This window comes from Hyperolius riggenbachi, chromosome 7 (assembly GCF_040937935.1).
Source record: "Hyperolius riggenbachi isolate aHypRig1 chromosome 7, aHypRig1.pri, whole genome shotgun sequence".
In the NCBI taxonomy this organism is placed as follows: Eukaryota; Metazoa; Chordata; class Amphibia; order Anura; family Hyperoliidae; genus Hyperolius; species Hyperolius riggenbachi.
Window position 1 is genome coordinate 246382934 of NC_090652.1, and position 13824 is coordinate 246396757.

At 45.2% G+C, this 13824-nt stretch overlaps 1 protein-coding gene across 3 annotated transcripts in view; it reads right to left on the bottom strand.

Moving 5' to 3' along the window:
• The window catches only part of MTX2 (metaxin 2), a 96555-nt gene that overhangs the window by 21395 nt on the left and 61336 nt on the right, over positions 1-13824 (bottom strand). For all 3 annotated transcript variants that reach the window (XM_068245457.1, XM_068245458.1, XM_068245459.1), the window contains one exon: positions 11984-12056. In XM_068245457.1, coding sequence (XP_068101558.1) covers positions 11984-12056 — 73 coding nt within the window. The remainder of the gene's footprint in view (positions 1-11983; positions 12057-13824) is intronic.

The window sequence follows — 13824 nt, forward strand, 5'->3', positions numbered from 1 at the left end:
AAAAGTGGGTACACATGATGTAATGTACAAGTAACCATCGTATGGTTAGTGTCAGGCAACAGTAAGGAGGGCTGGTAGGGTAAGGTTTGTATTATTGATTCGGTGACATTGTGCTATAGCATGGAGCTTCCATGTTCACACCATGTTTGCAGGCGTTTCCTGTCAGCTCTCCAACTTCCTTACAAAAACATGTAGGCAAGTTAATAGGCTATCCCTCAAAAACTGGCCGTAGACTATGCTAAAGACTTTGGACACTAGGTGGCCATTACCGATACAATTCCATGGCCGATTATTAGTTTCCGACTGTTTACTATGGCAATTGGAAGCGATAAATTGGCTGCGGGGCCATATTAATGGGCACCTTAAGACTATGGCAGGCATTAGACTGTGAGCTCCTCTGAGGGACATTTAGCGACATGAATAGGTACTCTGTAAAGGCTATGGAAGATGTCAATCAATGCTATCTATATGTGTAATAATAATAGTAATTAGGTAGGGTAAAGCATTGCTAAAGTGGACCTGAACTCTTGCACAGGACAGAAGGAAAGCATAGAGAAATGCACCCTCTATGTATTTAGAGAATTTAGGCTGTCTAATTCCTCCTCATTTGTGTCTAATTAGAAGTTGTAATTTGATTTATCCCGTGTCATCTGACTGCCACAGAAGGGCAGCTAATTTGTAAAAACTAAATATTAACAATATGTCTGCTTCCATGAATCAGGAAGTAGAAACACTGGAGATGTCGGTGCTATATAAACGGTATCAAGAATAGACCAGAGACCAGATTATTTTACAGTGCATAGAAAGATTGCCGCTTTCCATGCACAGAGAAGAGCAGGTAGACTAGATCTGCAGCACAGGAGGCACCAAGCTTCTTGCTACAAAACTTTGTTCAAAGTAATACAGCTATTGGCTGCACCTTCTTAGATTAGTAGCATCACTGCACAGCCAGAGAAGGAAGGATTATCCCATGAAACTGGTGGAAAATGTGTAGTTCCCTGTGACTTCACATGATACTTAGAGGTTTTTGAGTGTTCTTCACCAAATGTTCCCCTGAAGCACATGTAGGAAACCTGCTGTTAGGCCTGGTTCACCCAGAGTTCATGCGAACAGCAGGCTCTGTCATGGTCCTTTTCAACAGATTCCCTCTTCTCCAGCTCACAGTCAGCCTAAGGGTAATGGATGAGGTGCATGGCACCAACAAAGACCTCATCTGCATCCATGCTCTAAAGTGTAGCACAAAAGGAATGAAGGGCTTTTTGAACTGCCAAGAGTCAAAGGTTTCTTTCAGACTGTACAGCCATGTCAGTGGTGGAGAGATCTTTTCATATTCTGGCATCCATATTCAACATCTGAAACCAGCCTTACATTCTTTTACGCCAAGGAAAAAAAATAACGAGGAAGGAGAAATAAGCAGTATTGCTACAAAACTAGGACTAGAAAACATATCGCACCGGTATAATCGTCTCTGATCAAAGTAAGGTTCAAGGATACTGAAATACAGGAAAGAATCCACAATGTCAGGTCAGAAATGGCAATCTGCATTAGAAACACACCAGTTCAAGCTCCTCCTCCAACTACTGGGAAAATAACGAATCAGACAGTGCAAAGATGATGCTTACACTGTGGTAAGCATAGCAACTGCATTTCACCGATTATTAATACAGAAGAGTCTATCTAAATGACTGCTGACTAACTGCTCTCATATACCAAAATTCCTTGCTTCATTGATAAACTTTTTATATAGTGCAGCCATTCACCACAAATTAAGCAGGTCATCTCAGTGCCCAAAACTGGACATTTTGAGCGCAGAAAGTAGCGTGATATTGAAGAGTACCTCAAGTAAAAAAGACAGGGTTTGTCATCATGAGATGACTGGGGGAAGAGGGGGGGTTTAAAGCTTACCTTATCTGACTTACTTTGACCAGGCAGTTGATCGCTCTGAACCCCCCCCCCCCCCCCCATTTGCGGTTAAGGCGGGTTCTTTTCAAATTTCAGACTAGACTCCAGCCAACCTCATCTGCGTTGGCGTGACACCCCCCCCCCCCCCCCCCCCCAGCTTGGCGACCGCAGCCTTATTGGTGACTGCCGAGCTGGGGGCTGGTTTTGGCAATGCAGGCAGAGGTTTCCAAAGAGCTTTGGCAGTTTTCAGAAGCATTCCTATCCGAGGAGTCCAGATTGCACCGGATCAGGTAAGTATTTACTGCCGACAAATGACAGGCTCTGTCTTTTCATACTGAAGGTACTTATCAATACATCTCAACTCTGAAATTTTGCAGGGTTACCCTTAGTAATTTAGGTTAGTGTTAAGGTGGCCACATACGATACAATAAAATGATCCGATTGTACATTAATTCGATAAAAACTATCGGATCTCCCGAAAAAAAATTGAAAGCTTTTTTTCATTCGACTGAAAAATCCGATTGGATTTCACGTTTTCTTCGATTTTAATTGATCTGGAATGCCAGATATTTTTCTTCAATCTTTCTAAAGATTGTATGGTGTGCGTTGGATTGTCAATTTATTAATCACCACACCCTAGCAATTTTGTCAGGGTTTCCAATCATTTTTATCATAATTGGGGAAAAATTGAACATACGTGTGTGGTAGATTGGTCATATTTTTGAAATGTTTCAGTCAGGAAAATGTATTGCAATTCTTAAATTGAACAGATATTATTTAAAAAATTGTATGTTGTGTGGCCACCTTTAGACGAGGGTAAACGTTAAGGTTAGAGTAAAGGTCCTTACACACGCCGGACTGGAGGCAACGACGGGCCCGTCGTCACCTCCCGCTGGGTGGGCGTTCCAGCGACAGGTCGGCGTGTGTACAGTCTGTCGGCGGACTGATACGGCTGTTTCTGAGCGATCCGCCGGGCGGATCGCTCAGAAACAGCCGTATCAGTCTGCAGACAGACTGTACACACGCCGGACTATCGCTGGAACGCCCACCCAGCGGGCGGTGACGACGGACCCGTCGTTGCCTCCAGTCCAGCGTGTGTACGGATCTTAAAGGAGCTCATCAATGACACAATCTTGATTGTACCATTTTACCACTTCTATGTTATCTGGAAGACTATCAAAAGTTTCCCATTTAAAGTATATTCATTCAGTTTACACTTCTACTATATAGATTGGGTAAGCTTGTGTAATCAAGAAGATTGTATAATTGATGAGCACCGTTATGTATGGATTCTTTTATTAAGGTAACAAGAGATTAGCTAATTAGATCATCTATGTACATAAAATCATAAAATTTAATCCAGCTTATAAAAAAAAAAAAAAAAAGAAAAAAAAAAAAATCACAGCTTTAAACGGAATCTGAAGTGAAAATAAACTTATATAATGATTTGTATGGGTAGTACAGCTAAGAAATAGAGCATTATAGCACAGATATGAGTCTCATATTGGTTCCAGTACAGGAAGAGTAAACTAGGGTTGTTATCTATGCAATAGAGCTTCTCTGAGCTCGGAGACCAAACTTTGGTTGCAGACAGCACTGTCTTCTGAAGCACTTATCTCAACTGTCTCTTGCGGTTTCTTGTTTGTTTAAAGTGTCACTGCAGAGGAAAGTTCAAAGGTTCATTAGCTCTGCTCTGTTTCATCATTTAAAATGCTGAGAGAGGCGGGGGAGAGGCGGAGATCCGCCGCTGATAGACGCGTGTGAGGCAGGGCTGCAGCTCATAGCTCTGCCTCACACGGAAGCGCACAGGGACAGCAAAATCCATGACCAAGAAAGTTGTGGATTTTGCGTGGGAGAGGGAGGGTGGGTTAGGGGGTTTTAGATAGTTTTTAGCGGCGGGAATGCGGCGGTTTAGGTAGGGCTAATGTATTAAGCAGGATTGTTTAAAAAAATTTTTTTTAAAAAAGGATTTTTAAGAGGCTTCAGTCTCTAAGTAAAAAAAGAGTCCACTTGCATGGGGCTTCTTCCAGCCCCCTGAAGTCCTCCTGTTTCCTCGCCGCGATTCTGCGCTCTGTCGTTCCTCCGCTGTCCACTTCCGTAAGCCAGGTGCCTGGCCACTGCACATGCACAGCGCTGGCTGCGCATCCTCTATCGTGCTCCAGCAGCTGGGAGCATGCTGCGTTCCCGCAGTGGCAATATATGGTACCTGCACAAGAGCGGAGTGGCCCCACCCATGGGAGTACTTTGAAGGGAGGCGTGTGGCACAGGAAGGCGATCTGAGATGGATATCGGAGGAAACTAGCAGCGTGGATGACAGCGAGGGACCAGAGGGGCTGGAAGAAACCCCAGGTAAGTAACTGCTCAATTATTTTTTTCAATTAAAGTTTCATTTAATCTGTTATTTATAATCTTGTTATAGTAAAATTTGATATAGTAAAGCTTTGGGTATAGTAAACTAAATATCCAGATGTCCAAGTCACAGCCAAGCACCATTATAAGAACATGGGAGAAATGCCTGATATAGTAAACCCAGATATAATAGAACTTCTGTTATAGTAAACCTGTTTTTTTGGCCCCTGCAGTATTCTGTATCCGGCTATAGTGGAAAGTGGGCGGAAGCATACCTCATACATCAGTCGAAGACCCATGAGCCGTGGTCAGTGGTCGGGCTGGCAGCAAACTGTAGTCTGCTCGCTATGTGCACACTACCCTGGGCCTGCGTGGATGACCTCAAAAGCACCAGCCGGTAAGACCTATGCTTCCTGTGTAGCTGCTACATGGTGGCCCACGAAACATGCATCTGGCTGTATGACCTAAAGACTAGACAAACATGAACAAACACTCTAGGTCAGGGGTCCCCAACCTTTTTCGGCCCGGGGACCGGTAACCGTCCAAAATTTTCTCTGGGGCCCGGGGGGGGGGGGGGTGGGGGCTGGGGGGGAATTCGCGGCGGCACAGCAAGCACAGTTGCCCCAGTATAGGGAGTCTAGGTACCCCGCTGCAGCTAGTATAGTGCCCCAGTATAGTTAGTATAGTGCCCCATGATAGCTAGTATAGTGCCCCATGATAGCTAATATAGTGCCCCATGTGCCCCAGAATAGCTAGTATAGTGCCCTGTGTGCCCCAGGATAGCTAGTATAGTGCCCAGTGTGCCCCAGGATAGCTAGTATAGTGCCCAGTGTGCCCCAGTATATCTAGTATAGTGCCCCAGGATAGCTAGTACAGTGCCCAGTGTGCCCCAGTATAGCTAGTATAGTGCCCATGTGCCCCATGATAGCTAGTATAGTGCCCCAGGATAGCTAGTATAGTGCCCCAGGATAGCTAGTATAGTGCCCAGTGTGCCCCAGGATAGCTATTACAGTGCCCAGTGTGCCCCAGTATAGCTAGTATAGTGCCCCATGTGCCCCAGGATAGCTAGTATAGTGCCCAGTGTGCCCCAGGATAGCTAGTATAGTGCCCCAGGATAGCTAGTATAGTGCCCAGTGTGCCCCAGGATAGCTAGTATAGTGCCCCAGGATAGCTAGTATAGTGCCCAGTGTGCCCCAGGATAGCTAGTATAGTGCCTAGTGTGCACCAGTATAGTGCCCAGTGTTCCCCAGTATAGCTAGTATAGTGCCCAGTGTGCCCCAGGATAGCTAGTATAGTGCCTAGTGTGCCCCAGTATAGTACCCAGTGTGCCCCAGTATAGCTAGTATAGTGCCCAGTATAGCTAGTATAGTGCTAGTATAGTGCCCAGTGTGCCCCAGTATAGCTAGCATAGTGCCCCATGTGCAGCTAGTATAGTGCCCCAGGATAGCTAGTATAGTGCCCCAGTGTAGCCCCCCTCCCCCCGCGGCCGCCGCTTCTGTTACCTGCTTTGAGCTGGCGGCCGCTTCCTGTCACAGATTCCCCGTAGCCGCTATGAGGAATGCAGCATCTCCTATTACAGCAGCGCTTCCTGCGCAGCTGCTGTAAGGAGGGAAGAAAGCGGGGCAGCGGCTTCCTGTAGCGGCGATCGCCGTTACCATGGAAACCGGCGCTGTCTCGCTTTCTTCCCTCCTTACAGCAGCTGCGCAGGAAGCGCTGCTGTAAAAGGAGATGCTGCAATCCTCAAAGCGGCTACGGGGAATCAGTGACAGGAAGCGGCCGCCAGCTCATAAGGTGACAGGAGCGGCGGCCGCGGGGGGAGGGGGGTGAGAGGCCAGACCTGCCGCGGCCCAGCTGGCAACTGCCCACGGACTGGCAGTGGGCCGCGGCCCGGTGGTTGGGGACCCCTGCTCTAGGTCACCCAGATAGCTGCAACAATCGCTGTCTCTAATCATTAAATCACAGACATGCAGACACAAAGGAACACCGTGGGCCAAAAGGAACCTAAAAGTCCTCTATTGAAAATACCACAAAGTACAGTATTTTACACACTTAGGATCCAGTATACATGGACAGCTGAAGGTACGCTCGATTCCATAGTTTACCGCCATTTGGTCCTGATTTTTGCCGTTGTCTACCTGTTGCTTAGGTAGCCCTGGAAGTAACAGGATTGTTTACTGCTTCACTTCAGTGTGCCACTACGGGAGTCAAAAATGGACAATCACTGGGGAGTGCTGCAGAAAGCCAACAAATGCTCTTCTTCAATAAACCTGAAAATCCAAGATCAACTTTACTGTTGCACTTGCAGTGGGGCACTCCTTTTCATCCTCCCCACTCCCCTCTACATAGAAGAGAGCATGTTGTTTGGCCTCAAGCCATGCAGCGTGTCTGTACAATGATCACTGCTAAACTGTCACTCAGAATAACCAGCAAGGAGAATTTCGACCAACGATGATGCAAATTGCACACATAGCTTTATTACAGAGGGTAACTACAGTTTAGGGGCAAGAAGGGGATACAATGGGGATAAAAACTAACATGTAGAGAACAGGCAAAACAAACTACCCAAAGATAAAGACAGCATCTGAACTGAAGACCCCAAGTGCTGTATGGTACAAAATCTAAGGTCCTTTATAAAGCACTGCTTGAAAATAGGAGGATAACTGCAACTCCCACAGTAGTGCCACTATCATAGTCACTTGAAATGCGATGTGAGATGTAAAAGAAATAAGAAAAAAGCGACTTGACAAGTGATGTAAACAAATAGGCAGGTATGGAAGTGACCATTTGTATGTTTTTCCTAATCTGTTTGCATTGCCTGGTATTGGCACAAAGGCCAATGTCTCCCCGCAGTACTAACTGCTTTCCAATACTAGATGTAAAGCACTTGGCCTCAGCAGCCTTAATAACTCTTCCGCTGTTTTCTTGCTCAAGCTTTCCATTAGCTTCTCTATCAATTGATGCTTAGAGAAAAGTCAGCTCAGCACCTTCCCCTGGAGATCAATAGTCTCTTTATTGTGACACCTACAATAGCAGTAGAGTGGTTATTATTTTTAGATATTTTGCGAATGGGCCGAGCCATCAAAGCTCTATTTCTAATGTTTTGCAGAGGCAGGCAATAGTGCATGGCTCAGCGGGGCTATCATCTCTGGACAGGAAGTTCAGTGCTCAACTCGTTATTACTGCACAGCTATGGCTGAAGCCTTAATAATATAATAATAATCTGAATATTTGTATAGCGCTTTTCTCCTGTCGGACTCAAAGAGCTCAAGAGCTGCAGCCACCGGGACGTGCTCAAGAGGCCACCCTGTAGTGTTAGGGAGTCTTGCCTTGAACTCCCTACTGAATAGGTACTGACCCTATTATTATTATTTAGTATTTATATAGCGCCGACATATTACGCAGCGCTGTACAGTGTATATATATATATATATATATATATATATATATATATATATATATATATATATATATATATATATATATATATATATATATATATATATATATATAGTCTTGTCACTAACTGTCCCTCAAAGGAGCTCACAATCTAATCCCTACCATTGTCATATGTCTATATTATGTAGTGTAAGTACTGTAGTCTAGGGCCAATTTTTTTAGTGGGAGCCAATTAACTTATCCGTATGTTTTTTTGGAATGTGGGAGGAAACCGGAGTGCCCGGAGGAAACCCACGCGGACACGGAGAGAACATACAAACTCTTTGCAGATAGTGCCCTGGCTGGGATTCGAACCAGGGACCCAGCGCTGCAAGGCGAGAGCGCTAACCACTACGTCACCGTGCTGCCCTAGCCAAGATTCGAATCCTGGTCTCCCATGTCAAAGGCTGTGCCCTTAACCAGTACACTATCAAGTCTTCCAGGGGCATTCTTAATGCACAGAATCTAGTCACAGTTAAACAATGTATGATTCCGTCTGTGTCTGTGTCTATGGTCTTCATCTTAAATCAATGCGGTAGTGGGTCACTGAAATTGTGCATAGTGGTGAAGGCAGCACAGTTATCGGTGGATGTGCAGTGGTGGGGGATGGTTAGGCATGAGTGGGGGATAGGTTACATTTGGGCACCGTATTGTGGGCGCATAGGCATCAGCAGTGGGGGGGCTCAGTTAGGGTTAGGTTTAGCAATAGTTAAATATCGGTACAGGCGTGCAAGGAAACCGTATAGTAATCATGCCACTATGCGGTTTTCCTCGCAATATCAGCAAACTATTTTCTCTGACGAGTTTTGTTTTTTCTCTCATCTCTTGTTGGAAATCGCAAACGTATTGCAATTGGGCCATACAACTGACACATCGAGGTACAATCGCAGCAAAATAGTGGTAGTAGAAATAGAAGGAAAGGCATTTGCATCATTTCCTAGTGGAAATGCACCAAAAGGGCTCTTTTACACTGAGGATCACAAAATGCAATCACAAACGCAGTACGATTCCGATGCAATTCCACAATGCGATTTTGCTGTAATTTTAACTAGATGCCAGGAAAGCAAGTAGAAATCACAGAAAAAAAACGCAGCACTTTTTGTGATCAGGCAAAATTGCATTGCAATCACATCACACTAGTATAGGGTTAGGGTTGCCATGACTCATTATTTCGCTGATGTTCTTGTGCTTCAGGATTTGCATGCGATTGGAAAACGCAGCAAAAATCACAGGTGGTATGAAACAGCCCTCAGAGATGTCTCTAGCCTCTAGTTGTCTCTAGCATTACTCCTTTAATACTAAACTGCGAAAGTTAGGTCTGTGAGGTTTTTAGGGCTGGTGCACATGTATGTGCTGTTATGCAAAGCAGGCGTCCTGTATTTTACAGAAACACACAGTACCTGCGTTGCTCTTTGTTTATTCGATTCAGTAGCGTAACTAAGGAGCTTGGGGCTCCAGTGCAAGTTTTACATGGGGCCCCAAGCACTCTATTGATATGACGCCCCAAAACCTACCAAGGACAGCTGCAGTGTCAGAGAGATATCCCTGGCATAGTATGGCTAATCCTACTGCTTTAACCTGCTGGGCGGTCTGGACAAGCTCAGCTCGTCCAGTACCGCCGGAGCCTGCCGCTCAGGCCCTGCTGGGCCGATTTGGCTCAAATAAAAAGCAGCACACGCAGCCGGCACTTTGCCAGCTGCGTGTGCTGCCTGATCGCCGCCGCTCTGCGGTGATCCGCCGCGTGCATCGGCGAAAGAGGGTCCCCCCAGCCGCCTGAGCCCAGCGTAGCCGGAACAAAAAGTTCCGGCCAGCGCTAAGGGCTGGATCGGAGGCGGCTGACGTCAGGACGTCGGCTGACGTCGATGACGTCACTCCGCTCGTCGCTATGGCGACGATGTAAGCAAAACAAGGAAGGCTGCTCATTGCGGCCTTCCTTGTTTATTCTGGGCGCCGGAGGCGATCGGAAGAACGCCTCCGGAGCGCCCTCTAGTGGGCTTTCATGCAGCCAACTTTCAGTTGGCTGCATGAAATAGTTTGTTTTTTTATTAAAAAAAAAACCTCCCGCAGCCTCCCTGGCGATCTTAATAGAACGCCAGGCAGGTTAAGGACTATTCAATACACATATAGAGGTGTTCATTATGAGCATAGCACCAATGCAAAGCTAATAAGATGGATGAAGGAGGGCCCCTAACGGAGCCCCAGTGTGGTCGCAGCCTTTGCATCCCCTATTGCTACGCCACTGACACGATACAATAACTGAATAGGATAGCCAGTGTTCCCTCCAGGCTCTTTTATTTTTTGGAGAGCACCCAGCAGTCATCAGCTCACCTCCTCATCCTCATCCTATGCTATGAGCAGAGTTGAGCCGACCCTGCATTCCCCCATCCATTTCCCACCTGGCTACTTTTGCATGCCACCCGGCTGAAAAGAAAAATCCGGGGAGAACACTGGATAGCACTGCATTGCAATGAGAGCAGCACTGTGCTTTCTTGAAGGACCACTCCAGCTAAAAAAGTATGCAGTTAAAATCTGACAGAATGACAGGTTTTGAACTAGTTCTTCTCCTTATGCTTGTTATCAAAATCACTTCCTATACGGCAGTTTAACCTCCTTAGCGGTAATCCCGATTCGGACATGGGAGGGAAATCCGCAGCTCAGAGCGGTAATCCTGTGCCTGAGTGAGTTACACGCAGGAGCTGTTGCAGACCTGTCTGTGGTATGTTTTTTTTTTTTTTCCTTGTTTTTAGGGTCTAAACGCTTGGGGAAACATTGCTCGGTTTTTAGTTCCTAAATCCACAGATAATAAGAACGCCAGGGAGGTTATCTGTCAAAATAGTAAGATACCAGCCAGCCTCCCTGCTCACTTGCACACTAGGATGGCAGTTAGACTTCGTATTTGCCATCCGGAAATACTTTTGCAAACAAAGAAAATGTACACTAGGTCCCTAAGGACAGGCTCTATAGGTATAAAAAGCAAGCCGTGTATAGCTTATAGCTTATAGCTGGGCTATAAGCTCTGACTTGGGCTATATGTGGGGCATACTGTAATTTGGTGGGGGGTGCACTATGTGATGTAACGTTACTGTATATATGTATAGCACTCTGAAAAAGGCGTGAGGTGAAACATGTCAGAGGACCAGTATACAACACTGCATATAGCACCAGCACTTTATTTGTATGTCTCCTATTTGTTTATGTGCACAGGTTGGAAGGTTCTACTCTTGGTGCTCCTGTGGTAGTTCAAACGCTTGTACCCTGGGAGTACCACACCTCCACCAGAGCTCAAGTGTATTTGTCCTGCTTGGACCTCAATTGTGGAATAGCTACACCACACTCCTGATACATATGGGAAGCAAAGACCTCCACAATATATATATATAGGTCCACATCACTTGTTACAGGACTGCACTGAGGTATACCGACCATGTATGCCTCACCTATTGCAATGCAATTTTGAATATGAGTTGCAAGTTATACACGGCTTGCTTTTTATAGCTATAGGGCCTGTCCTTAGGGACCTAGTGTACATATTTATTTCCCTGGTATACCACTCGGGTAGTGCTTGAAAACAAAGAAAACCCAGATAATCCCCTGTGAGGAGATGAACTAGTCCAAAACTTGTCGGTTCTGCCTGTTTGCTTTCTTTTTTCGTTGGAGTGGTCCATTAATGCATTGCCGTGCAGCACATAAGTGGGACCATCAGACAGTGCTATCTGCGTATCACACAATACACTCTGAAACCTGTGTAGCAAAATGTAAGCGTTAAAAGCCCTAAACGGAAGGAGCTGCTGTGCATAACGATAAAACAGGTGTGCAGAGACTATTAAATCCACTTCAATAATCCATTTTCACTTTCTGTTTACAGGAGTTTCCCTTTAACATACATTAGAAGTAGATTAGGCAACATTTTCTGCTCTTGTAAAACACATTACAGTCAATTGAGGCATTAGTTAGGGAAGGTGACTTTCCTGCCGCGTCTCGTCACATGAAAGTGGCCGCAGGCACCCTATCCGTGGGAGCTCCTGACTGTGACTTATGCACTGGTAGCGCCAGGAAACCGCAGCACCGCTTCCCTGCCAGCACACGCTGATCCGACCGCTCTTACAGGTGAAAATAATATGCAAGATTTATCATTTTTATAGCCTTTTCAAGCAGCAAGAATTACAAGTTCTGGGGAGAAAAAAAATCAGCGTGCGCAGTAATGCAGATATATTTATGACTGGGAGGCTTGCGTGGTGTTGCCATGGAACCAGAGCGCCGTTTCAAATACAGCATCTTAAATGAATAGCGAGCTTACCAGATGGAGACATATATTCTGCATTTGCCCTACAAACCACCTGGACTGGCAGATTGCACATTTGTAAGAAGGCCTGAAAGACATTGAAAACAGAAATAAAGCATTTGTTGGCTGATGGCAGGAAAACAGATATCAAAAGACAATATGCAGCGGATCATTAAACATGTTTACCAAGACTTGCAGCTCTCTGTAAATTTCAACCATAAACACAAAAATCTGAAGCTCTGTACCAAGTCACATGCTGCAGATCCACAGGCAAGGCTGCCAGGGCATGGAGACTGGGAGACATGATTTTACTTTTCCTGAGGCAGGAATCTGTATTATCAAAAAGGACAGTCCTGCCCTAAGGGTCAATAAGATTTTCTAGAAGCTACTGGTGGAAATACTTGTCTGCAATATTTCATCTTTAAAGGACAACTGAAGTGAGAGGGATATGGAGGCTGCCATTTCTATTTCCTTTTAAGCAATACCAGTTGCCTGGCTGTCATGTTGATCCTCTGCCTCTAATGCCTAATACACACGGTACGATTTTCCGTGCGATAGATGAATCAGATTGATAAAATCCAACATGTCCGATATTGTTCCCGATTGTTTCTGCGCTCAATTTCTCATAGCAGTCAATGGAAAAAGATAAGAAAAACAAATGAAGATGAGAGAATCAAGTGCAGAATCGAGTGGAAAAAAACGATCGGGTCAGAAAATTGCATGGAAAATCTTACCATGTGTACCCAGCATAATACTTTTAGCTATAAACCTTGAACAATCATGCAGCAGACCGGGCGTTTCTGACATTATTGTTTCTGGTGTGATTCACACACTACTGCAGCCAAATAAATCGGCAGGGCTATCAGGCAAGTGGTATTGTTTAAAAGGAAATAAATATGGCAGCCTCCATATACCTCTCACTTCAGTTGTCCTTTAGGACTGCTCTTTCTTCAGAAAGGTTATGCTCCTCAGGTTTGGTCTCAGATACACCCAATGTAAGCCTTAGAGTGTAGTGATGTCATCACTTGGCTCCTCCCCAACATATAAACTACATTGGAATATTTATTAAGTTATATACGGGTTGGAAATCATTGGAAATCACAAATGATCCAGCAAAGCTGTGATGGATTAGATGGTCATGAGTTTGCAGCCGTCACTTGGCTATAAAAGACCAGGGCAAGTTTTCCTGAAAGGTTAGCATCAAATGCAGAATGTAACTTTTGTTCACTAGTCACAAAATACGCAAGAAAATGACAGACTTTATGCACAGTAGTTTTTCCTTGACGACATAATATTCAAGGATCAAAATGTTCATTCACTGAGTAACTTATTTAGCTTGGGGATTGCCGCTCATCCTTGTTTGGTATCACCAGTCATCACAATTCATTCCGCATCTCTGGTCACTTTTTGCAACAGAGCTGGCTCATCCACAAGGCAAACCTCGGCATTTGCCAAGGGTCTGGAAAGAGTCTAGGGGCCTGGGCCAGGTGACCATCAGCGGTGTGCAAAAACTGCTATCTTGCCTAGGGCCCCCATTTCATCTTAATCCAATTCTGCTTTGCAACCTCAGTGATTCGAGAAGTTTATTAGCTTTGTGTGCTTGCAAAGACTCCTTTAGTTGTACTCAATGGGACAGAAATGCAATTGCACCAAAACACAGCACGCGTTACGTTTGGGAACAATGCCCGACTCGCATCCAGGTGTCCTTTAAGGACGGGTTCACACTATAAAACAAGGGTAGCCGTACACTTTTACCACAACACAGAGCAATACATGGACAGAAACGGGTGCAGCAGTTTAGCATTGCAAAGAATTTAAAGAGAAATCGTGACCAAGAATTGAACTTCATCCAAATT